This window comes from Cariama cristata, unplaced genomic scaffold (assembly GCF_000690535.1).
Source record: "Cariama cristata isolate BGI_N322 unplaced genomic scaffold, ASM69053v1 scaffold7951, whole genome shotgun sequence".
Taxonomy (NCBI): Eukaryota; Metazoa; Chordata; class Aves; order Cariamiformes; family Cariamidae; genus Cariama; species Cariama cristata.
Genome location: NW_009597509.1, coordinates 148,622 through 164,309, shown reverse-complemented (window position 1 = coordinate 164,309; position 15,688 = coordinate 148,622). Strand labels below are relative to the sequence as shown.

Sequence of the window (15,688 nt, the reverse complement as noted above, 5' to 3'; positions counted from 1 at the left end):
ATTCATCCTTCTAAAGCATTAAGAGCATAGCTGTGCACTGCAGACACTGGTGCTTACTGCAGAGACCTCTAGTAGCATGAATGTTGTGGCTCTCCCTGGAAGCTATAGGAGTGCTGTTATTCTTACTGTTCTTGGATTACACCAGAGTGGTCTGTACAGCTGTTACGAGCTACTGCCGGGGTGGGTATAGCTGTAGAGTTTAGGGAACGAGCTTGTATCTCCACGTTGTGTTGTGCAGATATACTGTGTTGTGTTGTGCTTGTAATTGTCAACCAAAATATCTCTATTTTATTTCCTAGTGTAGAAGAACCCTTAGATCCCTAATGCGTTCACAGGGTTGTATAAAAATTGCCCGTCTTGACAGATTATTGTGTAACATAGGATTTTTTAATATTTTCTGCTGAGATGCCTGGCACATGGTACAGGTTTAAACGATTCTCAGTTCAGTGCAGTTGTACTGGTTATGTCCTCCACCAATGTCTCATATTAACAGTTACTGTAAAATAAACCAGTAGTGATGTAGTTTGGTTTTTAGGTTTTGTATGTAGCCTTTTCAGTAATTATACTGTCCATTTTGCATTCTTATTCGGTATTGTCTTTCCTTTCTAGGCAGCCATAGTGCTGTGCCTGGATGTAGGCTTGACAATGAGCAGTTCTGCCCCTGATGAGGAGCCTTCACTTGAACAAGCCAAGAAGATTATGACAAAGTTTGTGCAGCGACAGGTATGTGTTAAACTGTTAAAAAGGGAGAGGAAGCAATAACATTTGTGAAATATTACTAGTAATTGAAATAAATGAGAAATTAGTAGGAATTACTCTGGTTTTATGCAGGAATAACAGTCGTCTTTGTTTCAGCTGTGCTTTTGTGGATGAGATGTGGCCGTTAGGTCGGTCAGTCTTTTTATTCAGGGCAGTAGAAACTTAGGGAAAATAAGTTCTCTTCACTTTCTCTAAAATGTTTCAACATTCTTAAGATTTACCACACTGAAGACTCATTTCATGGACTGAGTCAGCCAGTTTTACTTGATTTATCCCAGATATCCTCATGTCAATCTGTTAGCTTAATTATATCTAAATTACTGAACTCTCTGTAAGATTATGTTTTGGTAGGATGGCACAGAAGAAGTAAGAAAAAGTAAATCCAGTATGCTTGACATTGTTTCAAAATTAGTTCAGCTTGCTGGAGTCTGCCTAACATGGTTGTGTATGAATCTACCTGTGTTTTTATACCTGTTTTGTATTTTCTCTGTCTCCAGGTATTCGCTGAGAGTAAAGATGAAGTTGCTGTAGTTTTGTTTGGCACTGATGGTACTAGGAATGACCTCGCCAGTGGGGATCAATACCAAAACATTACTGTACATAGATCGCTAATGCTACCAGATTTTGATCTGCTGGAAGACATTCAAGATCTGATTAAACCAGGCTCTGAACAAGCAGACTGTATCCTTTTATTATAGAGCACCTCTTGAACTGATTCAGCTGCATAGGAGACAGGAAGTTAGTGTGGTGAAATGGTCTCAGATTTGCCTCTGAACTGTCGGAGTTCAGCTAATTTGTGATTATAAGTTTGTTCAAAAGCAGATTAACTGCTTTTTAACATTCTTTTAGGCTAGCAGATGGAGCCTTGGCCTTCGGGAATCATTGCTTTTATGAAGTGTTCTGTTAATTAAAGAGAACAAAGATAGCAGTAATATAATTTTAGGCATCAAATAAGGCATGTTTTTTAAAAATAGTGTTGCAGAACTTGGTTTATGCTTTTTCATCAAATAAAAATATTGTTTACGCAATATGTCGGCAGAAGTACTAGAAGCCAGACAAAGCAGAATGGAGGTTTATCAGATTGATTTCTATATAAAGTATTTCTAACATTGCCAAACGTCACTTGCTGGTTTGAATGTTGTTCATGTTCAAATGTATTCTGTTGTTACTTGTGTAAGGTGAAGAGTTTTAAAAGAAGGCAATCTATATAGTGTCCCTTTGTGTGTTTTATTTACATACTCTTCAACTCCCTGTGTTGTCGTCCTCCTTTCTGGTGATAAAATGATTGTTGAGCTCTATTCAGACTGTCAGAGATGTTTCAGAGAAATGTGCAGCCTGTCAGCTGTCTCTTAGCAGAAGTAGTCATGTTCCTTCTTCAGTAGGTGGGGAGGTTTGTGTGCAGTGATAAAAATATGTTCCCAATGAAAATTTTGATGAGGAAGAAACTAGCAAGAGATTGCTAGATGCAGATGTTTTGAAGGAGAATTTGCATGAGACAAAGGTTATCATGTATTCGAAGTACAAGTAGATTTTTTTGTGGATTGAAAGTAACATTGTAAAAATTAGATTGCTCTTTCTTTGGACTTGAACCTCCTCATTGACAGTTAAAAGATTGGACCCTGAAGCAGGCTTTTTACTGTTCCATCAGATAAATGGGGAAGAGACAAGATCACAAAACAGACAAGTTATATAGGAACCTGTTGCACAGTAGATATTTGAAGAGTACTTGTTTCAAAAAATCGTTTGCTTGTGAACTAAAATGCATGTTTGTCAGTGTTTGGGAGGGGGTGAAAACAGAAGATACTTTCATAGGAAAAACACTTTTGTGACATAATTCATGTTCTCAATGAGATTTTTCTTAAATTTGCTTAGTTCTGGATGCAATTATTGTGTGTATGGACTTGCTTCAGAAGGAAACAATGTGAGTACGTAACCCAAAGCCTTTTATGGAATTCTGACCTTGCACTTTGGAGCTGATCTGATTTCTTGTCAGTATTACATTTCCAGTATTGTGTAAATACGGAAAATGCTTGTTTTTTTTAAAAAAAACACCCCACACAATAACAAAAAAACCCCAGCGTTAAAACTAGCAACACGCTACAGGAGTCTGTCCCTGAAGAATCTACAGGAGACATCTAGCTTCTCAGGATAATTAATGCAACTGGGAACTTTGGAGTAGATTCATGAGAATATTGCTGTTATACAAGGCACAAAGACTTTACTAGTGTCACGTTTCTTGTGATCTGTTTTCAAAAAACATTCATTTGGATGTTAAAATGCATAGAAAAGGGCTACCAAATTTATAAAGGTGATGGCATATCTTACAAAGAAAGAAAGAAAACAAAACTGGAAAGGTTGTTCAGCCTATCAAATTAAAGGCTGTTGGAGATAAGGTGGCTGTTTGTAAATATGCAGGCTGTGGGAGATAGATGTGCAGTAGGAAAAAACACTGTTTAAGCTGAAAGAAAGTGTTGGCAGAAGTGTTACAAAGTTGTCAGTGAATGTACTTAGAGACTGGAAATGTGACTGTTTCTAACGCTCAGTGAACTGATGATCCAGGGAAAGGAAGATAACACTACTTCGTCTCAAAACAGAGATTGAGCGTGTTGTTAAAAAGTTTATATGATCTAATTGTGAATGCAGAAGGCTACATGTAGTAATGCAATTTGTATTTTTATGAATAAAGTCTAATCGGTGTAGAAAGCTTTATCAGTGTAATGGTTAAAACAGAGTTGTGAATTATGACTGTATTCATGGCATTATAACCTTGAATACGTAGAGAGCAACTGCTTTTGTTATCTTGTGGGTAAGTTGCTTGTATGCACCAAACCTTTTGATACAGAGTTTACCTTCAGTTTAGAAAATATTACAGAGTGAAAATTCAAGAGAATCACCCTTATGCTTGAATATCCAGGTAAAAACTGTTATCAGTTTAACTGAATTTTGTCCTGTGGCTGGCAGAACTTTTTGATGTTCATTGCTACTACTTCGTAGCATATTAAGTAGGCTTTAAAGTCCATCTTATCCAATGAATCTACTGAATCAGCTTAGTAAAATGGAATGCCTACCAGCAACAATAATTTAAAATACATTTTCTGTTTTAACAAGAACAGACTCACAGCTGCAAAGGAAATACCCAGCATAATCAATAAACAACCTAACATATTTTATTAGCATTTTATCTACATTGGTGAAAATTGGCAGAATTCCATTCATTTAGATGTAGTTTGTGATTTATGCAGTCACAGGGCTAGAGTCCTCAATTTTAAGGGACAGGAGTGAGTAAGGGGAATCATAAAAAGATAAAAACTTTCCATAAATAATATGATCAATGATAGAACAACTTCTACCAAGTAGGTTTGTTTGCTTTTTTTTAAACAAGGTTGTTACTTTAGTAAAGCTTCAATTTTATAAGGAAATAATTAGAAAAAGGCATTATAGATAATATTTCTGATATATGTAAATGTTCTTTGTGTATTTTAAGAGGGAAGAAATACGACAAGAGACACATTGAACTGTTTACGGACCTTAGTAGTCCTGTCAGTGAGGATCAGCTGGAAATTATCATTGCTAACTTGAAGAAAACAGGAATTTCACTTCAGTTTTTGTAAGTATGAAAGAGGATGTTATACGCTATGCCATTTTTTTAAAGGGAAATTACTATTCTTTCTTGATAATGATCTTGAAGGATCTGGTGATCTGTTGGTATATTGTTTCTACAGAGGTGTACCAGTATGTAATATGATTGTTAGAAGTACTTCTATCAATTACATGTGCTGTGAATTCCAGTTATGAACCAAGTCCCCTTGATTAAGTGATGTGCAAGTACACGTTAAGATGATGTCTTCTTCTCCAGTTAAGCTTATAGCTTAGAGCCAAAATCTGAAATGGGAGGCAAAAGATCTGTATAAGCAGAGAAGTGGGAAACAGTGAGCCAGAAATAGCCTCAGAAATGGTGATTTTGTCACAGCAACAGCCTAGATCCTTGTAGGTCAGGGAGTTCCTGGGAAGAAATAATGAGGTAGTGTTGCAGATGTTTATAGCCTGATTCTAGTGTCAGTAGAAAAAGCCAGTCTGAAGAGGGAGGGTTATATTCACAGTGATGGGCTTGGAAAATGGAAGGAAAATGGAAGCAATGTCTTAAGTCTTATGACAGGAGTCCCCTGGCTGTCTTAGTGTAGGAGTAGGCATGGATCTGAAGAATCAGTCGTGGTGCTGAAATCTGTATTAGTTGTTGCACGTGATGGTAACGTAGGAAGCTGTAGACCTTCTAGTAGGAGTTTATTTAAAAACAAAACTTTGTGTGAATGTTAATGTTTGCTGTTTATAACAAATAATTTCACAGGAGAAAGTTAAAGCCGCAGTTTTACTTCTGGACATTTTAATATTGACTTTCACCTAGATCCAGCATTCTGTAAGGAACAACATTGTGAACTTGGTAAATTCATTAAAACCAATTGTGGACCCACCTGCAAGATAACAGAGAGGTTAGATAGGAAAGTGTGACTGAAAATCATGGGCTCATCCTCCACAAAAAAATTCTTTTTTGCCTATGCTTGGAAGAGGCTGAATGTCAAAATGTCAGACTACTCTCAGGTTTCATATACACAGCAGAAGAAGATATGCTTGCAACATGCCTTGATGTGTCCCTTCTAACTTATTTGAACTATTGTTGATGCTGGAGGCAGTGGAAACACCATGAACCTGAACATCTTTCAGAGACCTGGTATTTAGCCCCTGCTACCTTGTCTCCATAGCTGTAGTTTGCTGTGCAGACTAGCACAGATGCTACCACTACAAGTTAACGTTGCAGTTTTATTCTGTGAGATTTCTGATACATATTTGTGTTTTCTTTGTCTGTAACATAGCAAAGAAAAAGCCCCATGGCTTGGGGAAGAGCCATGCAACGTTACAGGCTTGGGGACGAATGGCTGGAAAGCTGCCCTGTGGAAAAAGACCCGGGGGTGTTGGTAGACAGCCAGCTGAATGTGAACCAGCAGTGTGCCCAGGTGGCCAACGTGGCCGATAGCATCCTGACTTGTATCAGAAATTGGGTGGCCAGACAGACTAGGGAAGTGATTGTGCCCCTGTACTCAGCAGTGATGAGGCTGCACCTTGAATCCTGTGTTCAGTTTTGGGCCCCTCACTTCCAGAAAGACCTTGAGGTGCTGGAGCGAGTCCAGAGAAGGGCAGTGAAGGTGGTGAAGGGTCTGGAGCACAAGTCTGATGGGGAGCGGCTGAGGGAGCTGGGGTTGTTTAGCCTGGAGAAAAGGAGGCTGAGGGGAGATCTGATTGTCCTCTACAACTACCTGAAAGGAGGTTGTGGTGAGGCGAGGGTTAGTCTCTTCTCCCAAGTAATGAGCGATAGGAAAGAGGAAATGGTCTCAGGTTGCTCCAGGGGAGATTTTGATTGGCTATTAGGAAAAACGTCTTAATCGAAAGCATTGTCAGTCACTGGAACAGGCTGCCCAGGGAAGCGGTTGAGACATCGTCCCTGGCGGGATTTAAAAGACGTGTTGATGTGGTGCTTACAGACATGGTTTAGTGGTGGACTTGGCCATGCTAGGTTTATGGCTGGGCTTGATGACTTTAAAGGTCCTTTCCAACCTGAACAATTCTATGATTCTGTAATTCTAATAGAAGCACCAGGGAAATGTTGCTGTTATAGCATTAGCTGCAGATTTATACCCTGTCTCCCAGCCACACGAGAAATGATGCTTTGAGAAATACATATACAAATGTAAAGCACTCAGGATACTGGTTTAAAAATAATTTCTTGCTAAATCTTGTCCTTTTGTTATCACCCATGGTTCCATCTCTTATGCCCTGTTTATTGATTAGGTTGTAACTTGTGGCAGACAGTTGGTTTTCCTCCCTGTTAGCAAGTGCCAAGCACATACTGAGCACTGTGTAGCTTTTGTTATTATACAGTTCTCATCACAGGAGTCTCTAAGCACTGTATAATTAAAGTAATCTAACTTTTATGTGTCAGAGGTTTGAAGCTTTTTGCTCTCATATCAGCTTTAAAATACAGTTTCTCTATTTGTCAGTGGATGCTACTTCCTAAAAAGGTACCAAATACTTTGCTGAAGTTTGATCTTTAATTCTGCTGTATGTGACGTTGTTGTGCGTATTGTTAACTCTGGTTATTATATGTTGCTCCACAGGTAAGTTTAGTGAGGACTAATGAGGTGAAAGTAAGCTAGAGATCTGTAGGCTGCTTTTTTGAAAACATAATACAAAGCTAAAATTCTTTTACTTTGTGGAAATGTTGTAAAAGGTATCATGTGGTCCATTCAAAATCAGATCAGATGAAAGATTTGAAAAATCTGCAGGCATTGTCAGAGGCACAGAATGGAGGATGTTACACTTCTCTCTTTTCTGTGGTTATTATACTTAGTCAACTCCGTTATATTTTGAAGAGTGGCAAAATCATTTTATCTATAACCCCTGGCTAAATTTTTAAATCTGATTCTTGAAGTGCAGGAAAATGTGTCATCTTCAGTCAGAAATTCATCTAGCTTTGTAAGCTACTAAAATCTCAAAAAGTAACATTTGTTCCAGAAATACTTAATAGCGCCACTGCAGAGAAAGTCCTGTTTGCTGGCATTGAAGCTGATACAGAATCACAGGCCTGGAATGGCCTTTAACAAGTCATCTAGAGCAATCCTCTATTTCAGACTGGGTCAGTTGTACGTATGTCATTGCTAAGCAGTGTTTGTCTAACCTTTTTATAAAGAATTCCAATGATGGAGACTCTTCCATCTCCTCAGGCAGTTGGTTTTAGTGATTATGGTTTGAAATGCCTTTATCAGGTTTTTGAATATCTGACCTGACTCCATGATGTGATTTGAGTGCAGACTGAATATGAAGAACCAATTGTTCCCTTCATCTCTGAAACAACCTTTTATATTTAAGACTGTCTTGCCCTCTGACTCCCTTCTCTATGGGCTTTATTTTCTTCAGTCTTTTTTCATAGATCTTGTTTTCTAATCAGCGTTGTCTTTACTCCCTCCTAATCCCTTCCTCTGTGTGGACATCATTATTGACGTGTTATGCCCAGAACTGGCGCAACACTCAGGTCAAGATGTGACCAATGCCAAGTAGAACTGAAATACTACTTCATGCATTTTGCAAGCCATATGGTTCTATATATCTGACTGCAACTAGAGATTGTTGATCCTGGTACAATTTTTGGTTTAGGTTGGTTATTTTAATTAAGAAGAAAGTGAAACTAACTGCTTCTGCTTGTGTTATTAGTCTGCCGTTTCCAGTGGATGTTGATGATGGAGGTGGAGATACAACTGCCAGTGTACGTTCTCATATGCACAGAAACTATTTTCCAAGAAAGAGTTTAACTGAGCAACAGAAGGAAGGCATTAATGTGGTGAGGAAACTGATGCAGACTTTGGACGAAGGAGGAGGACTGGAAGAAATTTATACGTTCAGGTAAACTTGGCTAATCCTCTTTATCATACTGTAAATTTAATTTCTGATTTCTTCCCAAAAGATTAAAGTAAGTAATCAGTCACTTGGCTTCCGGTGTCACTGAAGTCAGTGAATTTTATAACTTACTGTACACTCAGTCCCTTTCAAACAGCTTCTTCAGTGGCTTTAGAGTAGGTAGAAAAGCTTACAGATTTCAGTGAAAATGAATTTTCTGTGCCTGTATTTAAAGAAAAAAAATCAGTTTTTTTCTGTCTTTAGTGTTGGTGGATTTTGGAGGGAATATTTTTATAAATGAGATTTCAAAACCGTGTTTTAGAAAGAGTTGGAATTTGACATAATACAGGTAGAACATTTGCATTTAATGGTAGCTTTTGTTCCTTGGTTACAGACTTCTTTTAGCTCACTAGTTTATCAAACTCCCACAAACATTTTGCATACTGTTTGCTGAATCCTGCTATCTAATCACAGACTACTGTGCCATTGTGCCAAACAATATACTTTTTTAGCAGTATTCCTAATGCAAGAAGTGAAAGATGTTTTTTCACTTTGTGTTTTCCCAATGAAAGAATAGAAATATGTGTGTCTCTGCGAAACTGTAGATAATGATATATCCAAGACTTTTCCACAAAGGTGTTGTCTCAATTGGGAAACAAGCAAAATGCATCTGTGAGCTTTATAAAAGTCTGATGTTACTGTCTTAGTAGTTCTATTCTACAATTATGAAGTGTGATCTTTTAGGCAACGTGTTTTTCAGGAAGCTTTGTAGACCATAGCTGTAATGTGATTATCAAGTGTAATTTTTAGATGAGGGTGGTACCTGTAGATTTGCATGATATTATTAATTGTATTATTTGTGGGGTTTCCTTCCCTCACCCTGCCCAACTGATCTACTTTGCACCTCAGCAGCCAGTTAAACTGTTATGTGAGCATTAGTGTGGATTAGTGAAGAAACACGTATCACTATGTATGTATTCCATACTAGTCAACAGAGCAGTCGGAGTCTCTAGAAAAAAGCAGGTTTTGTCATTGCATCAAAAGACTGCACAGAAAAGCACTATCTTTCTGGGCCCATTTATCCTTTAGGATAATCCATATCCATGAAGGTACTATGTGGCTTGGCCCCTTCTTTATATTTTTTTTTTTTATTGCAGGCTCTTGCTACTGTATAAGCTGTCTTTGTGCCATGCTTTCAGGGGAAATCCAAAATCTTTGGATAACTAGGCATTTAGCTAATAGATTAAAGCTTTAGTTGTTTAAGAATATGTGAGGTTTTAGATGCAGTTAAGTTGCTTATCAAGCTTTAAGAAGTCAGCCTTGCAAATCTGTCATGATAATTTACCAACTCAGATACACTCTGTGTTCCTATATTCATTATTTCTGCTGGTAAAAGTATTTCAACTCTTGTGAAAATAAATTGGTCATGCCAGGAAAGTAAGTGAGAACATTTTGTTGTATTTTTTTAGGGTTTGATATTCTGACTATCGGACAGGAGATACTTCTACCTCTGGGTTTTGGGGGAAGGGATTGGAGAGCAGACAAGAAGAGCCATGTTTTTAAAATACAAGTTGAGATATGCATTTACTAGGGTTTTATTGGCTGAGTTGTCTTTGATAACAAGGAGCATTTTTGTTCTATAAATAAAAGAAATTAAAGGATACAGCTAATAAATTGACCTTTAAATGACATTTTTAGGCATTTAACAATTAGGTATTTGATTTTCATATTCATCTTTGAATGTATGTATTGCAGTATTTCTAATGATGTAGTTACAGGTTCTTTTTAAAAATCCTATACTGATGTCTCTGTTGCCAGAAAAAATAATTTTTCCTCCCTTCCTTCCTTTCCCCAAGGAAAAAAAAAATAAAAAGGAAATATGATGTTTATCTCATTATAAAAAATACCAGTGCATTTTGTCCTTTTATTGTGCTTCTGTTAGAACTTTCAAAAAAACCCTGCTCATCCTAAGAAACTTGAAAAGCAGAATACCAAATTGAATTCTGTACTGATGTTTTTAGGAGTTGATCTTAATTTCTGCTAGATAAGTGCTTTAATCAAGAGAGGTAGATTTTGGGTTTTATCACCATGTGAAAAAGGTGAGGTCAACACTGTTTTATCTTTGCTTCATTGTGCAATAAAAAAATTTTCTGAGTGCTTTCTCTTCATTGGAATTTTACAGCAAAATAGCCAATACAGTTTGTATTACCTGAATGCTGTCCTGGTGAGCAAGCCTATTTGATTTCACAATTGTATATTATAAATTACTTTTTCTTTTTGGACTCCATTGCTTGAAGTTGTGCAATTAAGTTAACAATTTTTAGTATAAAATCATTACAATTCCTTTTTTTGTGTTTTGTCAACTTGTACATATGCTGTTTAGGATAGAAATATTCAATGTAACTTGTTTCACTCTAACAGAATGCCCTGAAAATAATGAGTTCATTAGTACTGTATTAAAAAAAAGTGTCAAAAGTTAATTACCACACAGACAAAATCCTGTTAATTGAAACTGGATTCTTTATTTCTTCACCTCCACTGCGGAAAACATTTTACCACTTAGAGAGCCTTTTCTAATTTGGGTTGTTCAGCTAACTACATACCCTAATTGGGTGAGCACAGATAAATGTAAAATGCTTAATAAGCAATTATGTTGTTTTATCACAAGACCTAAGATACTGTCTTTAAGCCCTAATACCACACCATTGTAAAAGCTCGAGATGGGAATATTCTACTGTACGACCTCTTTTTTTTCATTCTCTTTTCTGACAATAGTTAATGGCAAGATTATTCATACAGTTTATTTTCTAATGCTTTATACAGTCTAAGCTGAAACAGTTGGAGTCCTGCATCTCCTTGAAGACAGTGTACTGTCTGTAATGTTTTATTACAGTTCACCAGAGTTCATTTCTGTTTTCCTGATTCCTTCATTTAGAGAGAGCCTGGAGCGTCTTTCAATGTTTAAGAAAATAGAAAGAAGACCTATGGCTTGGCCCTGCCAGCTCACTATTGGTTCTAATTTATCTATAAGGATTGTGGCCTACAAATCAGTAAGTTCATAAAATCGTATGTTTTGGTGTATTTTGGCAGCAAATTAGGTGCAGCTGCATGTTTCTTCCTTAAAGCTAAGAAAATAAAAGATAAAACAACATCCAAAGTAATTATGGTAGAAATTTTATCTGCATAGAAGCCAGTACGTCTAAAACTGTGGTTCCCACAGCAACTCTAACTTCACCATATTGTACACATATGTTAAAGAACTAAAATTCATGATGTACAGAAATAGAAGTAATTGCTATCTCCCTGTGACACTTAATGGTATTGAAGTTGACAAACCTGATTAAGAATGCTGAGATTGTGTGAAGCTTTGCATTCGGCATCAGTGATAGTGTCTGCAGTTCAATGAGACTTAATATATATGTTTCTTAAGCTCTAGACATGAAAGGAATTTACATACACATTTTACATGTGTATGTAAAATGGTGGGTATAAATGTTTTACTAGCTATTGTTTTGAATTGCATCTATTGTAATTTCAGACTTGGAAAAAAAGGTATATTTTTTCAGCTTGTTTGCGTTACGCTGTTTGGCAGAGCTTGTGCACAGTCTCTTTCCCCTACAGTTTATATGGGTCCTTTACACAGTGCTAGGAAGAAGTAAGTGTACTTAAACACAGAAAATATGCAAAATTCCAGTTATTGAATAATTATATATATAGTGTGGCAGCATTGATGGGTCTGGTGAGATGGAGATGAATTGGTTTGTTATTTGAACCCAAGACTAAGAGTCTGGTCAAGAATGCAAGGTTTCGGGAAGATATATTATGAAGTTGAAATATATCTGATTTCTGAGAGATAGGCGTACTAGCCTTGAAAGGGATCTCTGCTGCCAGCTTTCTATTTATAATTTTTTTTATTAGGGTGTTGTGCCAGACCTGTACAAATATGCAGTAAGAGTCCCCTCTTAAAGGTGTTTACACACAAAATAAATTAAGCTTGGGAGAATAAGCAACGTGAACTGAGTGACTAGCCTGAGGTCATACAGCAGTTGCATCAGAGCTAGGAATAGCCTTGTAATATCTACTGATGTAATCTATTCTCTCTTTTCTGTTTTCTGCTCAGTTCTCTAGTTTTCTTCTCATTCACTAAATATACCATCAATTTCACCGAAGTAGAGAGCAAAGAAAACACTTTTTTTTTGCTGTAGTTGAGAAGCATTCACTCATTGCAGATATTTATTCCTTCTTTCCCCTCCCAGTCCTGTAATTCAGCCGGGACCTTCTTCTGCCTTTTGGGGAAGCTGCAGTAATATAGGGTATTTTTATCCTGCAGTGAAGTAAGCGTGATGCCAAACTTAGGCGAACAAGCTGAATGAGCATTGAGTCTTTTTGTATCTTTAACATATATCTTAATGCTTTGTTGAAAGCATTTACATAGGTGGAGGAAGTAAAATACGTAGCAAGTAAGTTACATGTTGTCCTGTGACTAGAAGACTTCCACAAATGACTTAGCCCATGACTTTAGTGAATAAACAAGACAAGTATGCAGTCAGTATGATATAGTTCAGGTGTTAGGTCTCATACAGATTAAACAGCATGCTGAAAGCACTGTGGTAGCAGTCAGTGAAGCTTATTTGGGACTGTTATTATTAGTCCCTTATTGGCAAAATTATGCAGCACTTAGTCTAAGAATTTTTTGCATGTTCTGGTAAGCACTCTGGATCCCACTGAAATGTTAAACATTCGTTTTCTTTGAATTCTGATACAAAGGTCACAGAAGAGAAAGTGAAAAAAATTTGGACAGTTGTGGATGCTAAAACCCTCAAAAAAGACGATGTGCAAAAAGAAACTGTTTACTGCTTGAATGATGATGATGAGACAGAGGTTCAGAAAGATGACACTATTCAAGGTATGACTTCTTTATGTGCACCGTGAAGACAAACCAAAGATAATGGCTCATACTTCTAAATCACCTAAGTGCCTTTTAGTTTTATACTTTGAAACCTAGTTGTGATCTTAGAATGTAAGCTCTGTAAGTTAATGGAACACAGAGACTGTTACGTGAGACTCTTTGTCTTCACATATTTTAAAAATTCTTACTTTGGCCAGTAATAGGAATAATAATACCACCAGGTAGAACTTGGAAGGCACTACAGCTTCCTAAACTGTATTGTGTGGAGGTCCATACCTCAGTTCTGTAGTGAGTAATGCTGCTACTTCTATTCTGTTTTCAAATCTTCAGTTGTACTGATAACATAAATACTTTTATAACATTGCTTTTTTTTAGATAAGCAACTGCTCTAGATACTCTGCAATTGGGAAGATGAAACCAGTAAAGGAAGGTTTAGTGTTCAAAAGTCTGTTAGCTTTGCTGTTTAAATTCTGTAATGGGTTCAGTCTGAAGTAGTGGTATGCAGAATACTTCTTTTTTAACCTTCAGCTTCTTTCTGAGTGGATTAAATTCCTTAGAAGACTAAAGGCCCCAGTAACAGTATGAAATAGTCTGATTTTTAAAAATGGAGTTAAGCAAATATGTTTGGTTTTTTGCAATTGTAGAAATCTATTTTGTTATTAAATTTTTTCTTTCCTTTGCTGTTTTAGTCCCACACAAGTAGGGCAACTGTATTAACTATAAAGGGCAGAGCTATTCAGATAACAGTATAGGAAATGCTGTCAAATGAATAAAATAAATTTAAAATTAAGATAAATACTGTATTTTTATTTTATTTACTTTCAATTGTAGCAATCATAGGTGTTTTGTAGCAGTAGCAGATAAAAATATCTCGGCGACAGTGTGATTTTTCTTTGTTTCTTTAAGCAGAAATGATAGTTAAAAGCTAGTAGTCTGCTTACGTTTTATAACTTCAAAACTGTTAGTAAAATAAAAAAAAGCCACCCACCACTTTTTATAGAGAATATATTTTGAAGCATTTGTGACCATTCTTTACTGATGTCCTGACTGCCTAAGTTGGTGAGTGGTTGTGGGATAGTGAAAAGAAGTGATGAACAGTTCAGTGTGAACAAAAGAGACCGAAAATTTGTCTATCAATGGTATGATATTTCTTACAGTTAAAGAACTGCTGATGCCTCAGAGACTTTTGTGGACCTTTTGAGAAATGTCATAATTAGACAGTATTTTGCATTTGAATTCCCCATACTCGAATTTCTTTTATTCTGCCTGTGTGTTTGCTTTTCAATTTTCAGTAAAATGTATCTGCATATAGGTTTTTCATCTGGGGATTTACCTCTGTTTCTTCTGCTTTCTTCACACCTGAGAATATCATCATTAGTCTGTGACAATATAATAAAATGACGATGTTACAGGGAGAATACTGGAGCTTGAGGGAGGGGAGTAAGCAGCTGGAACAGATGATAGCTCTGAGAAACTAACATCCTCCTATTTTGTGGAGATATCCCTGTAATGTATATAAGGCATAGGAAGTAAAACAGAAATATATAGAAAGACCACTTCTGCGTACAAAAGTGTTTTGGTTTTCCATTGTGTGTGAGGGTGTATCTCACTTCCACTGTTAACACATTTTGTTCTCTGAATCCCTTCTGATGTCATTTCCTGCCCATGATTTGTGGTATGTTTGGGGGGGTTTTGTATTACATTTGCAGGGAGTGTTGCAGTCCATTTGCTGAAATCTATCCTGATTTGCTTAAATCTATTCTGTGAGCGTAAATCTGTTAGGCAAGATGTTCAGTTTCTTTATTTTCTTTTCTGCTTTCTACAAGGGTAGCTGTGTTGCATAAAATGATATAGAAGGAGTGTAACTGCTGCTTGTGAAGTACAGAATGTGTCTATGGGGTGTGGGTTTTTTTTTTTTGTTAACAGGGAAAGTAATTCGATGAGCGTGTGTGGAGTGTAGCTGTGGGGCATGCATGCATTGTTAAAATATTCAGAGAGCTAATTTTGGTGTTAGAATTGTAGGTCCATATGCTTACCAGATGCTCTTCTCTTGTTCTCCAGGGTTTCGCTATGGGAGTGATATAGTTCCTTTTTCCAAGGAAGATGAAGAGCAAATGAAATACAAAACAGAAGCAAAATGTTTTTCTGTTTTGGGATTCAGCAGATCCTCTCAGGTACAACACTAAACTTCTTCCCATTCAACTTCCTGAGTTGTTCCAAGACAACTGATTTCAGTTTGAATTCACTAAAGTTGTGGTGCTGTACTGGACTCCAGTGTTGGGAGTGGGAACCTGCAGTCAGGTGTAGAGGGGTGACATACTTGCTGATTCTAGTACATGTAAACAGTATGCAGTCTTGTGAAGGAGAGAAGCTCGTAAATGTGGCCATTGGGCCTTCAAGTGAAGCCAGAGCTACTGAACTTGGATCTCTGCAAAGTGGAGACAGAGCTGTTGTAATCTTATTTCATCTCACAAACTGAAATAGCGATGCCAGATCTGCAACAGAAGATGGTCTCTCTTCTGTTCAGGTCATGCAGAAGCCTTTTTGGGCTTTGTCCAGCCACAAGTGTGTTCTTTT

The 15,688-nt window shown here is 37.0% G+C and overlaps 1 protein-coding gene across 1 annotated transcript in view; it reads left to right on the top strand.

The window, feature by feature from the left end:
• The first annotated feature begins 611 nt into the window (after positions 1 to 611).
• XRCC5 (X-ray repair complementing defective repair in Chinese hamster cells 5 (double-strand-break rejoining)) overlaps positions 612 to 15,688 on the top strand; it is a 47,650-nt gene continuing 32,573 nt past the window's right edge. Inside the window, exons 1-8 of the mRNA XM_009708912.1 lie at positions 612 to 723; positions 1,257 to 1,440; positions 2,632 to 2,680; positions 4,244 to 4,366; positions 8,020 to 8,208; positions 11,138 to 11,252; positions 12,970 to 13,108; positions 15,173 to 15,285. Of these exons, the coding sequence (XP_009707214.1) occupies positions 646 to 723; positions 1,257 to 1,440; positions 2,632 to 2,680; positions 4,244 to 4,366; positions 8,020 to 8,208; positions 11,138 to 11,252; positions 12,970 to 13,108; positions 15,173 to 15,285 (990 nt within the window). The 5' untranslated portion in view covers positions 612 to 645. The remainder of the gene's footprint in view (positions 724 to 1,256; positions 1,441 to 2,631; positions 2,681 to 4,243; positions 4,367 to 8,019; positions 8,209 to 11,137; positions 11,253 to 12,969; positions 13,109 to 15,172; positions 15,286 to 15,688) is intronic.